This window comes from Drosophila hydei, unplaced genomic scaffold, assembly GCF_003285905.1.
Source record: "Drosophila hydei strain 15085-1641.00,03,60 unplaced genomic scaffold, DhydRS2 tig00000001-arrow-pilon, whole genome shotgun sequence".
In the NCBI taxonomy this organism is placed as follows: Eukaryota; Metazoa; Arthropoda; class Insecta; order Diptera; family Drosophilidae; genus Drosophila; species Drosophila hydei.
In genome coordinates this window covers 9,711,354-9,732,744 of record NW_022045643.1, presented here as the reverse complement: position 1 = coordinate 9,732,744, position 21,391 = coordinate 9,711,354, and the positions used below count along the sequence as shown (strand labels likewise).

Here is a 21,391-nt window from a genome sequence, read left to right as displayed (position 1 = left end):
CATTGACTTATGGATTGACAGCAAATCCATTTGTATTCGTTTCATGTTTGAGGCTTTAATATTTTGCTCTAATCGGAGCTTTTCGAATTTTTAGTTTAGTAAATCAGATGCTTATGTCAAAGGCGAATGCTTTCAGCTTTTTAATGTGGAATTACAGATGCGAGAGCCTGGCAACTTTGAGCAAAACCATAAATTCTAACCGAGTGCTGTGAGTGCATGGCGTAAAATGGCGAGCACCGGGCTATCCGTGGTCATGCCCAGGCGCAACTAAAAGCTGTCAACAAGAGCAAAATACAATAAATATGCGCAGCTTATGATTAATGATTTACGCCAGGCGAAAGAGGGAAAAAAATAAATACAAAAGGGAAAGGAGCAAAAAACGCCTAAAACTGTGCGAGCAGCTTGTGCGCCTAAGAGCAGGCAACGTCCAACGTCAACAGCCAAGGGCTATGGGGCTGCGGCTTTCAGTTTGTTTAGCTTTACAGGCAGCGTAGCGTGTATTAAGGGAATTAAAATGTTATTATATAAAAGAAAAGTGAGGAGGCCCCAGGACGAGGGCTGCGGGCGGGTAATGTTGGGGTGCCAAGTGGCTGCCGCTGAGGCCAGCCACTGATCCCGGATAACGACGCGATAATCACACGCCAGCACAACCTGTACAGTCAACACGGCTACTGCATGACAGACAGTCAGATAGACATAATAACAGGCAGGCAGGTGACTCGTACATAATTCTCAATTTTTACTTTTCTCCTCCTTTGTGCAGAACGTAATTTTACGGTTTTGCATTCTATGTTAGGACTGGGGACAACAACGGCTCCAAATGGAATTGAAGGAACTCACTTGCTTAAATGAAAGCCACCCGAGCAACCTTTGGACCTGATCCAATTTTAATAAGTTCGCTTGCTGCTTGGCAGCCACTCAGCGCATTAAAGCAAATACCTTAACGCAATTCAATTTTAATTTTAAAAATAAAAAAATCAATTCGATTACTAAATTTGGGAATTCGCAGAACAAATATACATATATAATATTGATTTTCATGGATATAGATGCAGGGCTTAAGGCTTAAATTTACAGATTTAATTTCAGTGTCATTAGCATTGAGAGTAATCAACTTTAATTTGATTATAAATACATCTGTAATCAAACTACTTTTCCTTTTAATTAAATATATAATTTTATGCTCCAGGCATAGTGAAGGCAATCCACTTGCCTATATCATCGCACGCACAAAGGTAAACAGCTGATACGAAAACTTTAAGATCTGTCAAGAAGGTATACAAAGGAGTTTCATCTATAGAAATAATTAAATTAGCTTACGGCCATATAGGTAGCCATGGAAACGGGCGTAAATTTGTAAGCGCGCAGCACTTGCGACTCACAGGAGCGCATCATAAAGAAGAGCAGCATCTTCCTGTAGACCAAATCACCTTCGTACCAATTGTTGTAAAAGGCAGCCGGCAAAAGTTTGTCGCTCTGTAGGAAAATCTTTGAATATGCTTGTGCTTTCAGAGCAAAAACTTACCGCAGAAGTGAACTCGGTGCCATTGTAGCAGATGAAAAGTGTAAATACCAAGAATGAAAGCAGCCCGACAGAGTATTTAAAGGTTGAGGCCAGACTAATCATGACCATGGCAAAGCCCATCAGGCAAATGGCAATGGTCGATGTTGTAAAGTTGATCAGGAACGTAAAGTTGAAGATTTGATTGATTCTGTTAGCAATGCACAGCAAGCGACTATGATAGGAAATCAACGTCTTCAGTTGTTCATTAGCACCGGGCTGACTAGCATCTAGGTAGCGAAGGCCATTGGCCAGAGCATCGAAATGCAGCTGCATTTGCGTAATGAAAAAGCAAAGCAAGAACTGGCTCGCCATGATGAATGCGACGCCCACCAGCGACGAGATGGCCTGGCAGAGATATGCTGTCATAAAGCTTGCTGATGAGCGCGGATCGGACATTAGTAGCCAGGGATACCAAGTATTGCTCTGGTATTTGTATCTGACATGCTGCGATTCGGAGAGCAGCTCATACAGCAGCTCCACCACGGGCAGTGCATTGTAGTAGGCGTAGGCGGAGATGAAGAAGATGGCTGTGTATCTCATTAGGCGCGTCGACTTTTCATAGTAATGGGCAATGCGATAGATTCGGCTATGATTATCCTGCGCGGGATACAGCTGCTGCAGCTCGGATAGTATGGACTCTATATCGCTGCGATGGTGCATCAGCATCCACATATTGCAGGCACCTACCAACGTGAGGCCCATCACGCTGCATGTTTCTGAAATTTGTGCCACATACGCGCCCAACTGCTCGTCCGGTGCCTCGGCCAGGAACAGATAGATGACCATGCCCACGTTCTGATAGATTAGATTCAGTGCGCCAAATTGAAACCACAGACGCTGAAACAACGTCTGATGAACACGAGGCATTTGGCTGCCATTCCACTCATAGCGCCGCATCATAACCAATCGACAGCCAATGCTCGGATAGTGCATGAAATCCTGCAGCTGCATGTTGAACGAATCTAAAGGTTATTGCCAGGCTGTCCAGTTAGCGCCCGCTTTTATAGCTTCTGATGTGGGACTGCGGCATTTGGCGAGTAATCAAAGTACTCATTAAACAATTTTCTCGGCTTTGATATTGAGCAATTTGCTTAGGTTCCGGGCAATAAAAAAAGAAACGACACTATTTAATGAGCTCCTGGGAATAAGCATCTGATCGATTGGATTTACGACTGACACAAGTAGCCGTGGTACCTTCGCTGCTCATCAATTCTCACAAAAAACCATTTAGGTTTTCGCAACTTGTCCCATTTGCATGAACTTTTAGTCAAGGCTGCAAGCACTTTAAATATTAATAAAAAAGGCGAACCAAAGTACTTTTAAATATTTAATATTTCTATTTGCCGAACGGTAAGTGTTCAAGTTTCGTCTCTTCTGAAAAATTGCAAAAGTTGTGAGAGCACTGTGCAGATTTATCACCGTTGTTGCTTTTGCCCTGGCTAAAGTCAGATATCTGCCATAATAGAAATGTAACTGGCCGCCATCAGTTTGGCTAGCACGGCAGGATATGAAATGGAGGTGCGAAATCCGAGGATGAGCTTGCACTTGGCCTGGATTAAGTACCAAACACAATCAAACGGAACTTTAAGCTAACTGCATTGAGGCTTCTGCAAATGGCACTTTAAAATGCAAACTTATATAATTTATAAGCTTAGTTCAACTGTCGAATATTCAACTATTTAAATACATTTGGCAGCTGCTGCCTTTAGCCAAGATAAACCAGAATTGGGAAACTTGAAGGCATCATTTGCACTGCTTCTATTAAAGCGATCAGGTGTGTTTGCTTGCCTGCATTTATGGCTGTAAATATGTTTTTATGTGCTTGTGCGTTGTCGTTTTGAGGCACTGTCTACATCAAGAAGCTTCTGACAAGCAAATAACGAAGACAGTCGTTTGTTTATTTCTTTTATATTTGTGTCAACCTCATAATGTGATGCCTTTAAGCCGGCTATCAGTCTTTTATATTTAGCCCGCTGCTGTTGCCAGCAGCGCTGGCTGGCATTATTGTGCGTCTATTTCGTTCCCTGCATGGGTGTGTGTGTGCACACTCCATTTCCGCCGGAAGCTTTGTGGCAAACAGTCAGATTCGGCGTGCACTCGTATATGTTTCGTACTTACCGCTTGATGCCTTGTTTATTTCTTTGTTTATGGCCATTCCTGTTTTTATGGCTGCCTCCTTTCGGTTGTTTCTTCTTTTTTCTTTTTGCAACGTCCCACCGCAACTTTCTGATTGTCGCTTTTATATTTATGTGGTTTGTACGGTCGCGCCTCATATGGTAAGTCTGTGTGTTGGCTGACGGGAGTGTCTGTGTCTATGAGCATTCCTTGGCTTGGCCCTTTCGCTTTATGCTTCAGTTATTGTGTTTCTTTATCCTTGTGAATTCGTTAGTGTTTATTGTTTTCTGTTGTTTTTTTTTTGCTGCGCGTCACCTCTCGCCGTTTGCTTGTTGTGGTAATTAAACTTTGATTGCTTTTAAATTGTTTTTATTGATTGACAGAGTTAGCGTCTATTTTACCAAACCGCTGCTTCCTTCTAACGAGTTCTGCTTGATCGACAATTCCACTGGAAATTCATTTGACATTTTCCTATTGATAGCTATCGAAAACAATTGTTGCTGTCATGTCGAAAGTCTAATTGAACTAACAAGTGCCGAAACAGTTATTTAATATGGAGTGCAGACGTTCTGTGACCTGCTTTCTCTACCTGAGCCTCGTGCGCTTTAATATACATACTTATATTTTTTCTTGATCCAATTGGGCAGTTGCAATTTTTCGCATTATGTAAAGCGAACTGATGCTGTTAGCTACTTTGGACGCCATTTGGGCAGCAATTTGTGCTCGGCGCGTGCAGGGCCAAGACAAACTGAACGCCGAGCATTTGGCAACGGCAACAATGTTGTTCTGGCCAAATAGACTTGCCCCATAGATAGATCTCGAGTGCGGCACGTACACAACGTCAATTGCCAGGACTCAGCTGAAACTCAAGTCGAGCGGCAGCTGCGCGAAATAGACAATCTAAATTATAACCAAGTGAAGGCGGCCGGGCAGACACAACGGCTATTGAAGGTGGCGGCGTGAGTGTGAGTAATAGTTTTGGCTGGCAGCGTGTCCGCGTGGAATTTATGGACGCAGTCCAGCCAAATGCCACTTGCCTGGTAGTCACTTTGAATACTTGGCAGCCAATGGCAGTGGCATTCATCTTGGCCACTGACAACTGTAAAGAAGTGCGTCCAACTGTTGGATTTATCGATCCGTTGGAGGAGGGCAGCCTTTTAAACTAATTAGGCTTGGAGCAACACTCGTTCACATCCGTGACCGACACATGCTACTAATTTAGAGGAAATTTCTGAAAATGACGCGCTTGTTTTTGGCCGCAGCTTAAATAAATTGCCAAAACACTTAGATTGGGTTTGGTTGCGCCGACAGCAAGCGTATGACCCATTTCAGACCTTGGTCAGCAGCTATAAATTCAATCGAAACTAAATTTCTAGCGGCAACTTTTGTTCGTGTTGTTTACAAGATTTTCGAGACCCTATCCATTTTCCCCCCACATATATCACCTTCACCCGCTCGCCAATAAAGCCCGAGCGGCCAAATTTATGTGCATCGCCGATGAAAATTAAACGGGGTTTACAGCTTGCGAGCAGCACAGCTGCCTCTACATTCAACTTTCCAACTATTCTGCACAAATAGCGTGAAAAATAGAGTTTACTGCCGTCGGCAAAGAATTTGTAAATTAAGATTAATTATTCCATTATTTAAGCAAGAATTTATTTACTTTTACGACTGCAAGCTGTGCAATCTTACGCAGCTAAGCTTTCAGCGTATTTCGGAATTTTGTTACTTTTTATTCTTTACAAATCTACACTCTCTTATACCAGACATAGCGGACGACAAGCATATCATTTTACAATGAATACATCCAAAAGTCGATTGCCACGCTCGCTAACAGAAAGCATGAATCTATTTAATATTTATTGGTTCTCTCGACACAAAAAGATGTTCTCTTGCGCTTAGCTTAAACGTAAACAATACACTATTCAACTCTCTCTCTCTTACTCTTTCTCTCTCACTGTGTCTGTCCCTCTATTCATCTGTTGCTATTCCTCTCTCCCTCTAGCTCTGAATTGCTTATGTGCAAATATTCTTAGTAAGCGCATATGATCTGAATCACCGCCTGGCTCTCTCGCTCTCTCTCTCTCCCTCTCTGCCGCTTTTCCTCTCTCTATTTTAACTTGTGTGTAGCTTGTGAGGGCTTCATTCATTTACGTTTACGTTTTTTTACTGTTTGTCCATTTAGTTTTCGGCTAATCGCGAGTCAGTTGACATGCCGTGTGCTTCGTATATAAGTGAATCAAACTGTTAAATGCATTTGCTGATATAGATATATATAGCTTATCAATATTGATATCTATTATGTACAGGTGACATGTGTCGTGCAATAAAGTTATTGGATTATTAGTCCAATTTAATTTATTTTCAATTTCCTGGTACTAAACTGATAATTTCTTGTGAAATAAAATTCAAAATGTATGAATCAAATCTAATGCAACTGAATAAAAATTGTATTTTTGAAATAATAAAACAGATTAAGAAAAATTGTGAAACATGTAAAAATCCAAACAGATTGCATATATCTAAATACTCTGATCTCGTTAGTTTTGCGCTTGCCTGTGAGTGGTTTCGCGATGTTTTCTGGCTGTGGAATCCAAGCTTTTATGGCAGCCTTGAAATTGACCAAGCTTATTTAACAAAATCCTCTGAAATCATTGTTAACTTTAACAAGCAATACGAGCGACTGAAGAAATCAGCGCAAAATGATAAAAACAGATTTTGGAATATGTTAATCGCTGCAATAAAATCGAATAACTCCCTAGAAAGAATCCGTATAGTATATGTATCGAATGCACATTACAATGAGCATCAGGACAATGGAATATTCAAAATGCTCATACGAGGTCTTCAAAGCAAACCCACACTGAAGTCATTACATATTGTTATGGAAGGTAAGTTTTTGTGCACATTTAAAGTCAAGTTTTAACAAGTGTATTTTTTTATTTCATTCCCAGGATCTAATTTGAGTTGTGTTCAACATTTTCCTAAGGTTGAGCATCTTGTTTTAAAGGCAACCGTTAGTGCCACGGAGTTGGCTGAGTATTGCGTATCAAATCCAAAATTGATCTACTTAGAGATCAACAATAATATTTACGGAAACTTAACTGAGTTTCTTCCTCATTGCAATCAGATGCAAACATTAAAATTTACTATAAAAAGTGATTTTACTGACTCTGAATATATAGCAATAGCTGAATTACCAGAATTGTGTGAGTTGTCAATTCGGGGAGAACACAAAATTGGTTCCCTGAATACACTTATTAAAGCACTAGCTAGAAAAGAACCCAAGACGCTTAGAAAATTGATGATTAGTGGAGCATGCATTGACATTGAAGAAATTACGGAAATGCTACAAATACAGTCATTAGAATATTTTGAAACCAATGGAATTGAAGGGCTTTCTATAATTGTTAACTCAATACGGTTCGATCAAAAGTTAGCAGATCTTACCTTATACTTTAACAAAGAAGTGGATGCTACCGACGTGGCTGCTTTGCCTAATGTAATAAATTTCTCTACTTTATTACTTGTATCAAATCACAAGATCGGAACTTTAAAAAAACTCTTTGAAACAATAGCATTACAAAAATCACCGAAACTGAAACGATTAAGATCAACGTCATCTGCGAATTTTGAAAATAGCAATAAGAATGAAAGTGATCTTGATAAGCATTTTGCTGCAAGTGACAAAATTACAGCCCTTAATAAGGAGGAGTTGATTGAGCTTTTAAAAATAAAATCATTAGAAGTTGTAGATTGTTCAATCGATGATTCAAGACCAATAGAATTGCCTACCCAATTGGCTCAAATCGAAGAATTGTGCATTAGAACTTGCGCTGGCGGATCCTTGACCAATCTCTTCCATGCGTTTGCATTGCAGGAATACTCAAAACTTAGCACATTATGCATTGAGGGACACCACCTCAATTGCGACGATGTTACTCAAATTGCGAAGCTAAAGTGTTTAACTTACTTAAAATGTGGATTTGCTGACTTAGAAAACATACATTTGCTCACCAAGATAAAAACGCTAGAAATACTTGGGATAAACTCTCGACATCAGCTTAAGGAAAGCTCAGAAAATATATTAAAGCTTTTTATTTCATTTAATGGTAATTTAAGTATATATTATGCGGATGTCATAAGTATGGATAAAAACCTGCGAGCGCTAACAATACAAATGAGTGAAACTATCTGCTCTGAAGATTTAGTACCCTTAACCAATTTGCCCAACTTACCGAATTTAATAATAAGTGGACGACATACTCTGGACTCCCTGACCCCACTGCTGACAGCGTTTGCTTCTAATCAATCAACGGCTCTTCAGGAGATATGCATTGACATTGATTCCCTATGCTATAACGAGTTAGTCCAAATTTCTCGAATCAAATCATTAAGATATCTAGAATGCGGTTTCTGCGACCCCCGAAGTATTAAGCTCTTAGCAGAGCTGCCAAATCTTGAAAACTTGCGCATCAAATCGCTGCACGATCTACATGAGATTGCGGAAGGCGTCTTGAGTGTTCTTCAGGGATGTGCAAATGAAGTAACTGTCATTCGAGATTATCGAGAGATTTCGTTTAATAAAAATCTGAAAAAACTTACAATTTCAAACACTTCTTACGACAATGAAATCCTTGACGCGCAGGAGTATGCGCTGCTAGCTAAATTACCTCATTTGAATGCGCTCCATATACAAGGAGAGCACAAGCTTGGATCATTCGAAAGCTTATTCCTGGCTCTTGTTGCAACAAAACAGTCAGCTCTTGAGGAAATATCTATAGTGCGAAACAGTATTAGTGAACAGTTTTCAAAGCCCACGATCAGCCCTGAAGAAACTAAGGCAATTTCAAAAATATTGTCTCTGAGGAAACTGAAATGCGGATTCTTAGATGCGAATAGCATTGAGATCTTGGCCCAGCTAACAGAGCTTCACGAACTTGTCATAACAACTCATAAGCAGGGCTCTCTTATGCAGTTCCTCGAATCTCTATCCTTACGACACTCATCGAATCTTCAATCTTTGGTCATAGAAGAAAATGAACTTACTGCTGAAGAAACTATCCAAGTTGCACGGGTCAAGTCATTAAGGAGACTGGAATGTGGATTTGTTGGACAAAATATTGAATGTCTAGCTCAGATGATTCAACTCGCAGAACTTACTATAAAGTCGCTGGAGAGCGATGCATTGTCGCAGTTAATTAGAGATTTGGCTTCTAGAGGGCCAAGAAAATTTCATCTCTTGAATATTAAATCTACGCCCATAGGTTATAACGACTCTATAGCTCTTGTAGGCATTCGAACATTACGAAGTTTGCATTGCACATTCATGGATAATAGGAGCTTGGAACTACTAGTTCAATTACCGGAGCTTCAAGCTCTTGATATTCAATTTAATCAGTCTGTTGACGAAAACATCAAGTGCCTGGCAAAGTTAAAAATGTTAAGCTATCTTCAAATAGCATCACCAGCAGTCGGATCTCTAACGGCTCTTTTCAGAGAGATGTCGTTAAGGTCAAAGCCTATATTATATAAACTGGATATTACAGACAATGACGTCGGAACAGAGGAGCTTCAGCAAATTATTAAAATCAATTCTCTTCGAAGACTCAAATGTGGATTGAGTGAAGAGGAAAGCTTCGAATACTTTTCGAAATTGAGAAATCTAGAAGTGCTTGAAATATGTTCGTACCATGACCTTAATGAAATTTCTCAAAGTCTGTTACTGATTTTGAAAAAGTGTCGGAAATTAACAGATATTAATTTTCATTACGGAACACGATTTATAAGTCTGGAGTTTGTTTGTAAAGCTTTAAAGATTCTCGAAGTAATTAGGTACCCGCCAATCCAATATCCATTAGAGTTGCGTGTTCCATACTTTGGAGACTTAACGCCGGAACAAGTAAGCATATAAACTATATCATGGAGTATAATGTAGCATAAATTATTTATTTTTTCCTTTTTTCTTTATATTGCAGATTGCTTTAGCACCTGAATTGTACTTGAAAATATCTAGATTTAAGAAAGAATCATAAATAATTATTTGTTAAAATACATTATTTTGAAAATTAATAATATAGTAATATATATTAATAATAATACATATTAAAAACTGGAAAAATATTGGTTTTAATCGTTCAAATCAATTTGTCAAATTTGTTAAAATTAGAGCTACACAATGAGCTCATTTATTTATCAACAAGCATTTGTACATTGGGTAGCCCAAGTACTCCTTATTCTGATTAAAAACGTAAACAATACAAATATTAGTCTGTCTCTCTCTATATCTTTATCGGCTTTTGTTTTTACTTGCTTCTATACAAGTATTTTTGGGAGCTTATGTGATTTCTTTATAATTTTCATTCTCCCTCTCTCTCCCTCTGTATGTCTGAATTTTACTCTCTCAGTTCGTTTGGGCTTTACCCACACGTTTCTACACAGTTTAATTAGTCTTTAGTCGTTTTAGAATACAATTCTCATGGTATATTATACTATACATTTACATACATCTATGTGTCATGCAAAACAATTAATTCTAAATGCATCTAAGTCAACATTTGTTGCAATTAATTACTTTTAAAGTGCAGTTCACTCCAAATGTTTGAGGCAACTGAATAGTTATTGTCTTTTTGAAATATTAAAACGAATCAAAATCAATTGTGAAACGCCTAAAAGAACAAATAAATTGGAAATATTTAATTATGCATAGTTCGTTAGTTTTGCTCTTGAGTGTGAAAGGTTAAATGGAAGTCTTGAAATTTAAAGTTAAGCTGATATTTAATTCAAGTAGAAAATATCACTCATGAACTTGTTGGAACCTATTTTAATGCTGAGCCTTTTCCAATTACTTAAGAATAAATTTTAATTTGCTAAGTTTATTAGTGAAACATTTCAGTTTGCACTCAGCGAAAAGATTCCTTTCAATTTTTGTAATTTAATTCAACATATTTCATGGACAACGACAAACAACAATTGAGACTGGGAAAAGTAAAAGCAAAATAAAAGAAAGGAGGAGGTTGCTTTGATACTTATTTGCGCACCTCTAGATGGCAATTAATTTCAGGCTAATTAGGTGATGAAGCGCCTTAAAGCAGCCAGTCCACGCATTCGCTCGGCAGCTGTAGGGACATTTTTATACAGATCAAAAGAAAGGCGTCTATAGCTTATATACCCTTTTAGTGAAATCTAACGAGCATGTAAATCACGCACCAGCACGTTCGCAAACAGGCTTACACACAGATAAACATACGTCAAGCATGGAATATATACACATATATATATACTATATACAAGTCAAGGCATAAATCACAATTTCTTAGCCATTAAGACGAAACCGCAAAGATTTGCGGCACTTCTAAAGTTGATGATGAAGCGCAAGCAGCGAGCTTTGGTTCCCAAACACCATGAGCCCTGAATTCAAATGGGCGAGAGTACGAAGAATGTGGAAAGGACACCAAAGAAGGCACAAACCTCGAACACTGCCGCAAAACTAAAAGTTTTACCTAAAATATTATTGATGATACAAATTATTTCCAGAAAACAATGTAAATTAAGAGTGTTTAATAAATTTATTATTATTAACATATAGAAAAATGTGCATTTGATATAATAATATTAATATATTTATATATTTCAATATATATTTATAAAGTCTGAAATGAATTTTATTTATGTGCAATTGCTGTTTTAAGAAAAATTTCTTTCAGTGTACTGCCCTTAGTCATGGCTCAACAATTTCTCGCTTGTTGCTAACAGGACAAGAGCTGTCACGACATTTAGTAAAAGCCAACGGAAATATTTGGCATTGCGATCTAGGATACATTTGGGTTGGGTTTCATATATTTATATATCATATACATAAGTTTATTTACAGTTCTGTTTGGTTATATAAGTTCAACACATGTGGGAATATTTTTTCGCAGTGCAGCTGAAAAACGCTTTAAATCACATGTTAAATTAGCTCCTTTATGATTTGTCGGAATTTTCTTCTATTTTTGATCTTAAAGCATGCCTTAGCTTTAACTTTGTGAAGACTTTAATTTGCTTTCACTTTACCAAATAGCCGCAAATAAATTCCGGCTACATTCTTTTGGCGGCATGAGCCAAGAGCAACCAGTAAATTACATTTGCACGACGCTCCACCGACCCGCTAACAAATTGCTATGGCATTTTGCTTGGGCTGAGTTGGCTGCTTATAAGTAGGCAGCAGTTGGTAGGCACCTAGCTACCTGCAATTTTCTTCACTTTATTTCACACTTGGCCCCGAACAGAAAACACATAAGGTGTGTCCATTTTATCTTGTTGGCCCCAAAAAGCTGTAACATCGAGTGAAAAACTTTTCTCGCCTGTTTTTGCTTTTGCTTTTAGTTCGCCTACTTAGTTACTTACCAACGACCCAGTTACACTTTCTAGCACTTTGCGCCACCTGCCCATGCGTCTGTGTGTCTCAGTGTCTCTCTGTGTGTGTGTGTGAGTGTGTGGGTGTTTGGCTATATGTGAAGTAATTCAACTATTGCGGCTGCATTTGTTGCTGCCAGGCTGACAACAAGATAAATTAGGCGAAAGTAGTTTGGACAACTGGGCGAATGCGTTACGTGGCTCCAAAAGGAATTCGTTATATTTTTAAGATGCCCAAAACGCACTTTAACTAATTTTTTTTTGGCAATTTCTGAAATGTATATAACAGCCTTAGTCGGAATTTGTTTATTTGAAATTGTATTACCGCTCATGAAGTCTAAAGAGTATATTAGTTCGGTGCAAAACCGTCGGACAAATGTCCGTCTGCCGAAATTAAGGCAAGTCATTTGGACACTATTGAAGCTAGGGACACGAAGTTAAGAATGATAGAAAGTGTAGAAAGTGCCGTTACCTTTCAAGAAATTCTAAAATTAGTATAATAGAAACGCTAATAGTTTAGGGGCTAAAAAACTACATCTTAGATATATATAGTGACCTCTTCTCAAACAAATATTAAGGTCCCATCGGGCGCATTTGTAGACCGAGCCCCAAGAGTTTCGAGCACTTACACAGTTTGACCTATAAATGAACCGAAAATATGGATTTTTGAATGCATTAAACTTTTTTTTATCTGCGGCACACAACAACATTCTAACTGGTTTTTATATCATTTTATATGACAATTTATTTGATTTAATTTTGGTCTAAACAGTTTGTTTGCTCAGCTCTTAACTTTCTTAATGAAAGCCCAAGGCGTATTTAGTCGTCAAATATTTTTCATATTTACACACTCGTCGCACTATGCCAAAATGCACAAAAATAAAGTAAATACTTTCTCAAACTAAACTAGCCGAAACTTCTGAAGTGTTTACTCGGGCATTCAAGGCGACTTGCAATGCAAATGATATTCATTCGAAATGATTTCACCTTTGATTCCAGTTGCTTGTTGACTTTTGTGGTGTGTGCAGCGGAGCTTTAAGGCAATTGAATAGCCGAATTTGAATTTGCAAAATCTGTAATTAAAAACGACCTATATTTCAGTGCATATTTTTACAGTTTTCAGGATTGCAGCTTATTATCCTTGCAATAATAGCGCAATTGGCTGCTTTGTGCCACTTTGTTGCACAGGTAGAAATAATTTTCAGAAATTATATATGACCACTTAAGTTGTCATTAACGTTAACGACCTGGCCAAGTAGCAACGGGCGAAAAAAAAGGAAATGAAAGAAGAAAACTAGGCATGTTGAGGGCATTATGAAATGCTTAACAGCCCGGCTAAGTGGCAGGCCGCAAGCTTGTGAATTTTTCGTTTGGCAGGGGCCCGCCAGTATACGGATTTGGTGGCCGTGCTTGTAGTGCTTGGGTAATCCAAAATTAATGGCCTGTCAGTCAGAGCCGCGACGGCACAGGCAACAGCCACGTGTTTGGCCTCTCGGCGCCTGTGTTGGCACGCTGCAATTTTGCCTCATTTCGGCTGCAGCTTGGGCACTTACAACTGCAAGTTCTGCTACATCCTGTCTTTGTGTAAATTTCCGCTTCCTTTTGGAAAGTGTTTCTTGGCTGCCAGCGTCGAACCAGTCCAGAGCCGCTTAATCGAAAACGTATGAATGTAGCACAGGCACAGACATGGCTCATTCCAGGCAGCAGGCAGAAGGCAGAAGGCAGCTGGCAGCGCGGCAGCAGGCATCTGCAGCCAAAGCCGCAACACTCACTGCACTTAAGTCCCTTTCATATTGCTCTTTTTCGACTCGTGTCCTCCCTCCATCGGTGGAGGACATAATGCTAGAGCAGCAGTCAAGTTATTACAAGCGCCAAAAAAATATTTTCACTTAAGTAGCTGCCACTATTTTGCTCAATTTATTTCAACATCAAGCTCTTTTTAATTTCGCACACAATTTCTGTGCAATATTTTGAAGTGTGTGGCTTCCATTGGTGTCCTTTTCAATTTTGCTTTTCAAATAAAGCCCCTTCAGATCTCACAAGCATTCACCCAGTGCACTGCACTGGCAAAATGATTTTCAATTATTGAAAGCATCTTCGTGTTTGAATTAAATATAAACTAAAAGTGTTTAATTCTAACACTTTAATAATATAATTAATACTGAAAAATTTGCTAAATTCTATCAAATATATTAATTTATTTCAACTAAGTTAAGCACTCTACAAAATGTCTCTTGCTCAGGGCTGGTCGAGTTTCAGAAAATCTTTTAATAAATTATTTGCCAGATGTGAAAATTGCACATGAATTTTAAAGTGGGCAAGTGAAATTGGTCAAGCTGAGAGTGTCAGATTCGTCAATACTCTGTAAATTTGATAGCAATATAGATTCTTGCCCGCTGGCATATCAGACTAAAAAATACAAATTTCATATGTTTATAATAAATACAATACAATTTCATGCTTTTTCACGTTCAATCAGTATTCGATATGAAAAAACTTGTATTGTTTTGCACGCATGCGAATTGTTCACACAACATTTTTTAGACATTAAATTGTATACGAAGGCTTTTTATGTTGCGGGCGACCATGTGAAAAATTGTGCATATTGAGGCGCCTAGCAGAGAGATTTACATATCTTGAATAATTTATATTTGTAGGTGTACATCCAGATGCTAATAATAATAATAATAATAGAGATAATAAATACTATAGCTACTACAAAAACAGGTTTTTGAGTGCTGCAATGCCATGCCAAACATTATCTTTCAGCTTTTGCTCATCTACAAAGTTAAAGGGGTATTTCATAGTCGATCATGCTGCTGGCGTGTGCAAAATGATTGCCAAATTATGTTTTACTTCAGTGTGAGCAGTCGTCTGCATTTTAGCATTCAACAAAGTGTGAACATGAATTCATTTCACTAATTGAATTGCTGCATTCGACAATTTTATTTGCTATTTTTGCATATTTATTTTCTTTATGCTTAACGAATATATCAATATATGGAGACATATTTCTTTTATAAGCTAGCAGATATTGTCAATGGCTTTCAATCCTTGAGATAACCTTACACATCGGTGAGCCTTCCAAGCTTAGTTTTAATATTGCAATTGAGACTAGCACAATCATTCCAGTTAAATGATTTCAATCGAATATATAACCTTTATTTCATGCTAAGCTATGTCAAGTTTTTATATTTGATATGCATATTATTATATAGATATTACATATCTGTATAAACATATTACAATTAACATGCCCGAGGCATATGAATGACTTTTAATAAATAAATAGTTCCTAGCCGTGTTTTAAAAGCTCTCTAGAGCCCGCCATGACGTCCCATAATAGACAGACGTGGAAGTGTTATCCGTCACTCAAGAGCCATTAAGTAGAAGAGCACGCCGTCGCTTCTGACAAAGGTGTTGATCATATTTCAATATCTTCGCGCCTTGCCGTTCTGTAAATCAACTGTAATGAGATACAGTAACAGTTACAAGCAGAGCTTTACGGCCGCTATTGCTGCCCAGAGAATCGAATTGTGGACGCTTGGGGCGTGGTCATAAAATTATGAGACGTTGGCGAAACGAGTGACCCATAAAATATCACGTATACGCACAGCAGAGAAACCAGAAGGACGGGACGCACACAAGCACGAGAACACGCGTAACTGGCGTGTATACTAGATGCGCTTTTATGATTTGTGGCATAATGCCAGCCAAGCAACCAGCAGCAGCATCGGCATCGGCAGCGGCAGCAGCTGATTGTAAATCTATGCGGGCAACCAATCCCTAGGCCGTTTCCCTGCGGTTATTGCCGCTGGGGGTCAGCGCTTGCGGTCTCGGTTGCCTTACCAGCAGCAACTTGAAGGAAGACCACGAGTAGGAGTCGGAGCGAAGCAGCAGCAGGAGTTGCGGCAGCTGTCACTTTCATCTTTAAAGTTTAATAGCTAGAAAAGTTTTCTGTGCTGAGTTTTGGTCAGAGATTTGGGCAGATAGCCCGCACGTCTTGGCAGCAGCGTTTGGTGCTGTTGCTCTAGCTAATCCCCAGTACGTGTCCTGCTACCGAAACGTTTTCGTAAATATTTATTTATTATTTACTCCTGTGATCGTCCTAGGGCTCACCTTGTTGACCAAAAAAATTGACTTGACATTGCTGGCAGCAGAGGATCTTAGGTGTCCTTTTATGGTACGTGCCGTTTTACCATCGTACACAGCGAAAAGCTGTCAAGCACGGCGTATACTTAATATTAATTACATAGCCAACACAAACTAAAGCAAAGCAGAGCAAAGCAAATGAACTATGCTTTGCCTCTTACAAATCCTTGACTGTCACACGAAAAATCACACAAAATCCAACAAACATTTGAAAACAAAGCATCTGAGCACTGCTGCTTCTATTCATAGATGATAAACATCTTCACAGTTGTACAGCTACACTGAACAAATTAGCTACTACATTGTGCAGCCGGCCTGCTAGCATGCACTGTAATTGGTCAGGCTAATTATATTATTAAGTCGTTAGCTAAATTACTTTAACCGAGTAACACTCTTATCGACTTCGGCTCCCAAAATACATTATAAGGGAAAATGAGGCGAGGTCACATTGATTGATGGCCGAAGTACTGGCTACACATGAAGTAGTAGGTAGCCTTAAAGCAACATATGTAAAACTTTTATAAGAACAACTAAAATTAAGGTATTGAAGTGCTTTAAGAAATCGACTTGAAGACAACTAAAATCTTCCTTTCACGTATTTTACGTTTCACATATGCGAGTGCTTGCTAGTTTTCGCTCAGTGTACTTCAACTGTAGTTATCCAGACGAGAACGTACGAAACACCCATCCACTTGCAATTAACACTTAAATTAATTCATATTAATTAAGGCCCATTCCACATCAACCAAATGAGAACACACTTAACGCTTGGGGCAGTTTGGCCTTTATGGGCCCAAATATAGGGGGACGGCTAGACCGTAAAGCAAGTCAGTTGAAAGGGGCGATACAAAAAGTAAACGCATTTAACCTCAACGCAATCAACATGGCATAGCGGCAAATACTCGTATAATAAATAACAACAACACAGCAACAAATAGCCAAGTCCTGCCCAGACACAACGGTGCTCATTAATAAAGAGCCCTAACAAAAATGTTGGGCACAGCAGGATACGAGTGCCACAGCCGCAGCCACAACCACAACTACAACAACAACCGCAACAAGCCGAACAGGAGCCAAACGAAGAAAAAAGTCCAAGAAAATATTAATCACGTTTAATATGTTGCAGAAATTAGCAACATCTCTGTGGGTCATGCTTACGAGTTGCGGTCAGTTTAGCTCCAATTTGCTAATTATTATGAATTCTGATCTGAGGCAGAGCCGACAGAGCTGGCAGAGCTGGCAAGGCTTTTATATGTACAATACGTCCGACATTTGTTTTGCATATTTTAGATGCAATGATATATAATGGGCGTAGGCCATAAAACAGCTTTGAGTGGATGGCCGCAATATAAATGACCAACAATTAGGCAACGCACATACATATAAAAGTTTAAGTCAAACTTTTTTTTTACCAAAAATGTGAGCAAAACTTTTTCTTATGGCATATGCAAATAACTGTAATAAAAGTCAAGGTAAAAAGCGTGTAACTTGGCTTGCATTGGCGGTCGTAGATCATGTTTCAGCTCTGTTAGCTAGCAAAAAGTTAGCCCAGAAGTTCAGTCAGACATAAAATATATTTAACTGTGACTTCTATTAGTGTCTAAAATATATATTTTAAGAAATAGACTTTAATATGTCCTATATTATACCAAAAAATAACAAACATTTACATGGAAAACTTTTCCATATGCTGCTGCTGTTGCTGTTGCTGTTGCTGCAGCTGCTGTTAGCAAATGGTTAAGGCTGATGTCAAGTTGAGTTCGGCTTTGATGCAACGAAAACACAAACTGAAAATGCGGTTTGCATCAAGTCAGCTCAGAAAATAACTTGCCAAATGTGCGCCGAGCGTTTCTGACAGGTTGGCATAATAAACGTATACTTTCAGCAAGGTAAGCATACAGGCAACATGCATTGCACAAACAAACACAATTGTGGTAAGTTTTTGGTAGAATATTAATATTTTGCGCTACTCGTAGTCTTATTCCTTATGCATGCGCCTTGATTGCATTTTCCATGGCGATCCAGAAGAATAGACAATGCCAATAAGAAACGGAAGTTAGAACATTAAATATTTCTCAGCTTCGCCTTAGACAACAACAAGTGTGATAGAAATATTGGGCAAATATTTAACGTGCTTTTAAGCAGCTTAGAGCGAATGCTCTCAAGTTCTGTGGAACAAAGCTTGTTCAGGAGAATATGTTCTAAAATGCTTTAATGTGCAGACGCCCCCGCTACGCATTCATTGACACGCCCCTAACAAAGACACGACCACAGAATCCCAAAAACTTTCAGGCGTAAATTTCAATCAGACCGCTTAATGCGTGCCACTTTACCGGTACAACGCCCACAAACAAATTGTCTGTGAAATTTCGTGAGATACACATTCAGCTACCTAAGCATCCAACCACACACACACACACTTGCAGACTGTCTGCCCGTGTATATCCGCAGGTGTTGCTAACTTCAAGCCGCTTGATTGGGCATATTTAGGCACTTCTAAGCGCAGATGCTAAAATTACATTAATATTAATATTTTGCCAGCGGCAGCAAATGACAAACATAAACTAGTTCCCAGAGCTAATCAAATATGGCGTGGGTAGTTTATAAAGTTGCCGTCGCATAGCTAAATAGCACTCTCTACTTTGCTTCTTTAAAGGCTAAAAAATATTGCACCTTATTCTTTGTTACATTTGTTATACATTACATGTCTTAGATTAAGAATTCATAATGAAAGCATAGACTTCAGTGTTATTTGCAAGCAGCTTTCCTTTGTTACTTATCAAGACTATTTATGAATAGAAAACTAAAAGAGAGATAGAGAGTGGCAATAGAGTGCAATTTTATGATAAATTTGAAATAGCTGCGCAGTTTCGATAAAGGTCATTTAAAAGCAAAGTGTACTCGACGCTTGCCTACTTTTGGTAAGGCAGCAGCACAAATAATTTTACGCACAAGAGCGCAATAAGCAGTCGACTGCTCCGTGGCCCTGCCCCACCTCTAAAGCCATGTACCATTCCGATATCGAGCTGTGTTTGGACCAAACAGCAACGTCATGAATCAAGAGTCCCGCTTCCCGCTGTGGAAAGGAATTTGAAGACGAGGGCACAACAGACCCAAAAATCGCATTGCCACTAAGAAAAACATCGTAAGATGTGAAAGCAAAAGCAGAAGGCAACGGAACGGAAGCAAAATGAAAACAAAAAAAAAAACAAAGACAAAACAAAAAAATGAAAATATAAAAAAATTGAGAAAAGAAAAGCTGAGTGCACAAGCTGCGCTGGTAAGAAAATGTAGACGTAACGCTGTAAAAAATTACTTATCTGCGCCCAAAATGATTTATTGGCCCAAATGGCAAGCAAATAGCATTAAAAGTGTGGTCGGGGCCTGGCCGAAGGGTTGCTGCATAAATAACCCAAAACGAGACGCCTGGAAATGTGAAAATAAAATGCTACAGGCAACAGGGCATGTGGGCGTGCCCAACTGCTGGGGCAGATCTCTACTTAAGGTAAACTATGCAAACACGCAGCCAACTGCTCTTGGCCAGGCGCAAAGAACTAAATTGCATGGAAAAACCGGCAAATGGAAATGGTAAACGGTCAAGTGACGTGCCCGAAGTGTTCGAGTAATAACAGGCAACAGTTGTTGTCAGGCACTTTTGAAAAAACGCATCATAATTTTATTTCTCACTTAACTTTTCATCAATTTTTTATTATACTTAAAGATGTTTATTAATTTCTGCACTTAATTGCCCCAGTTTTTATACTTCACAACATTCACATGTCCAAACAATTTGTGACCAACTTCTCGAACTATGAACTCAAGATCAGTCACATGTAATTCAAGTGATTCTGTGATACATGAGCTTACGCTATTTTTGACATACTTCTAGGCTCAACAAAATTTAATAAAAAATTAAATTCGACTGCTGCGGCTTTTAAAAGTTGGACAGCTGTCGCTCAAGACTTGGACAAAGTTTTTTTTATAAAAAGTTAGGCCCAAAGTTCACATCAGCAGCGATTGAGATGCGGGACGCCAGCAGCAAGCTTATTAGAGACCACAAATTCAAAGTACATAGTATCTGTATATAAACATGTATAAAGTAAATATATAAATGTATGTATATATATACTCATCAGTATACTTTGGCAGCGCTCTTAGAAGTAGCTCTGATGTGAATTATTCTAAGTAAACTACTCTTAAGCACTGATAAGAATCTTTAATATATATAAGTCGTTGATCAGTATTTTAATAACAACATAATCATAGCTCAGTCTGGTGCTATTGAGGCTGTGCGCAACATCTCTGTGTATAGACAGCATGTGTACATACCGAATTTGTTTGCTTATACTATTTCATCTAATTTCTACTCATGCAAATGAGTTCAACCTGTCAGAAAATGTTAAAGTGTTAAACTATTCGACACCGGAAATGCATGAAAAGTGCGAAGTCTATGCATTTCTGAAGATGAAGCCTCTGATATTAAGATTGAAGGCGCTACAGACCACGATTGAGGAGCATATACTTCAAAGCAATAACGAATCTAACACAATTCTCACTTTACAGAATTCAAATGACGAAGAGGATAAAATAAAAACGTTAAACTCAGAAATTAAGTCTTCGCAATCAAAGTTGACTGAAAAAGACAATCAGATTGCTGCTTTAAAGTCTGCTCTACAAGCTCTACTGATGAGAATCGGCAATGATAAGAACCATATAGACAACTTAACAGCTGAATTAAACTCGAAGAATTTAAGCTATAAAGCAAAAGAAAACGAGCTGTTAAATAATGAATCTAAACTAAAGTCGCTCGAAGCGACCATAAGTCAGCTGAATTATAAAATATCCAACTTAACAGAAAGCTTAACAAAGGCAGAAATTAATGTGAACACTTTAAAAAATAATAATAATAACATTAACAATGACTTGAAATCCACAAACATAAACTATCAAACAAAAGTAAATGAATTATTCAAATCTGAGTCTAATGTTAAGTCTCTGGAAGCTACCGTAGCTCAGCTAAATAATAAAATTTCGAGCTTATTAAAAAAAGAAATCGAAACAAACACACGGCAATCAAAGTTCGATAACCTCCAGAATGGTAATTATACATAAATTATTTGACACCTTCTCATGCTAAGCACTGAAACTTAATTTTTAGAACTC

The 21,391-nt window shown here is 38.5% G+C and overlaps 2 protein-coding genes across 2 annotated transcripts; one reads left to right on the top strand and one right to left on the bottom strand.

Moving 5' to 3' along the window:
* Positions 1 to 1,213: 1,213 nt before the first annotated feature.
* Positions 1,214 to 4,191, bottom strand: LOC111597342 (putative odorant receptor 69a). Its single transcript, XM_023311987.2, has 4 exons — positions 3,683 to 4,191; positions 1,526 to 2,837; positions 1,321 to 1,476; positions 1,214 to 1,264 (listed from the first exon to the last, which is right to left on the bottom strand). The coding sequence occupies exons 2-4, from the start codon at positions 2,513 to 2,515 to the stop codon at positions 1,214 to 1,216; spliced, it is 1,197 nt and encodes a 398-aa protein (XP_023167755.2). The 5' UTR covers positions 2,516 to 2,837; positions 3,683 to 4,191.
* Positions 4,192 to 6,509: 2,318 nt separating this feature from the next.
* LOC111597341 lies at positions 6,510 to 9,714 on the top strand. Its single transcript, XM_023311986.2, has 3 exons — positions 6,510 to 6,570; positions 6,634 to 9,581; positions 9,658 to 9,714. Exons 1-3 carry the CDS (start codon positions 6,510 to 6,512, stop codon positions 9,712 to 9,714), a joined length of 3,066 nt encoding a protein of 1,021 aa, XP_023167754.2.
* Positions 9,715 to 21,391: the final 11,677 nt, after the last annotated feature.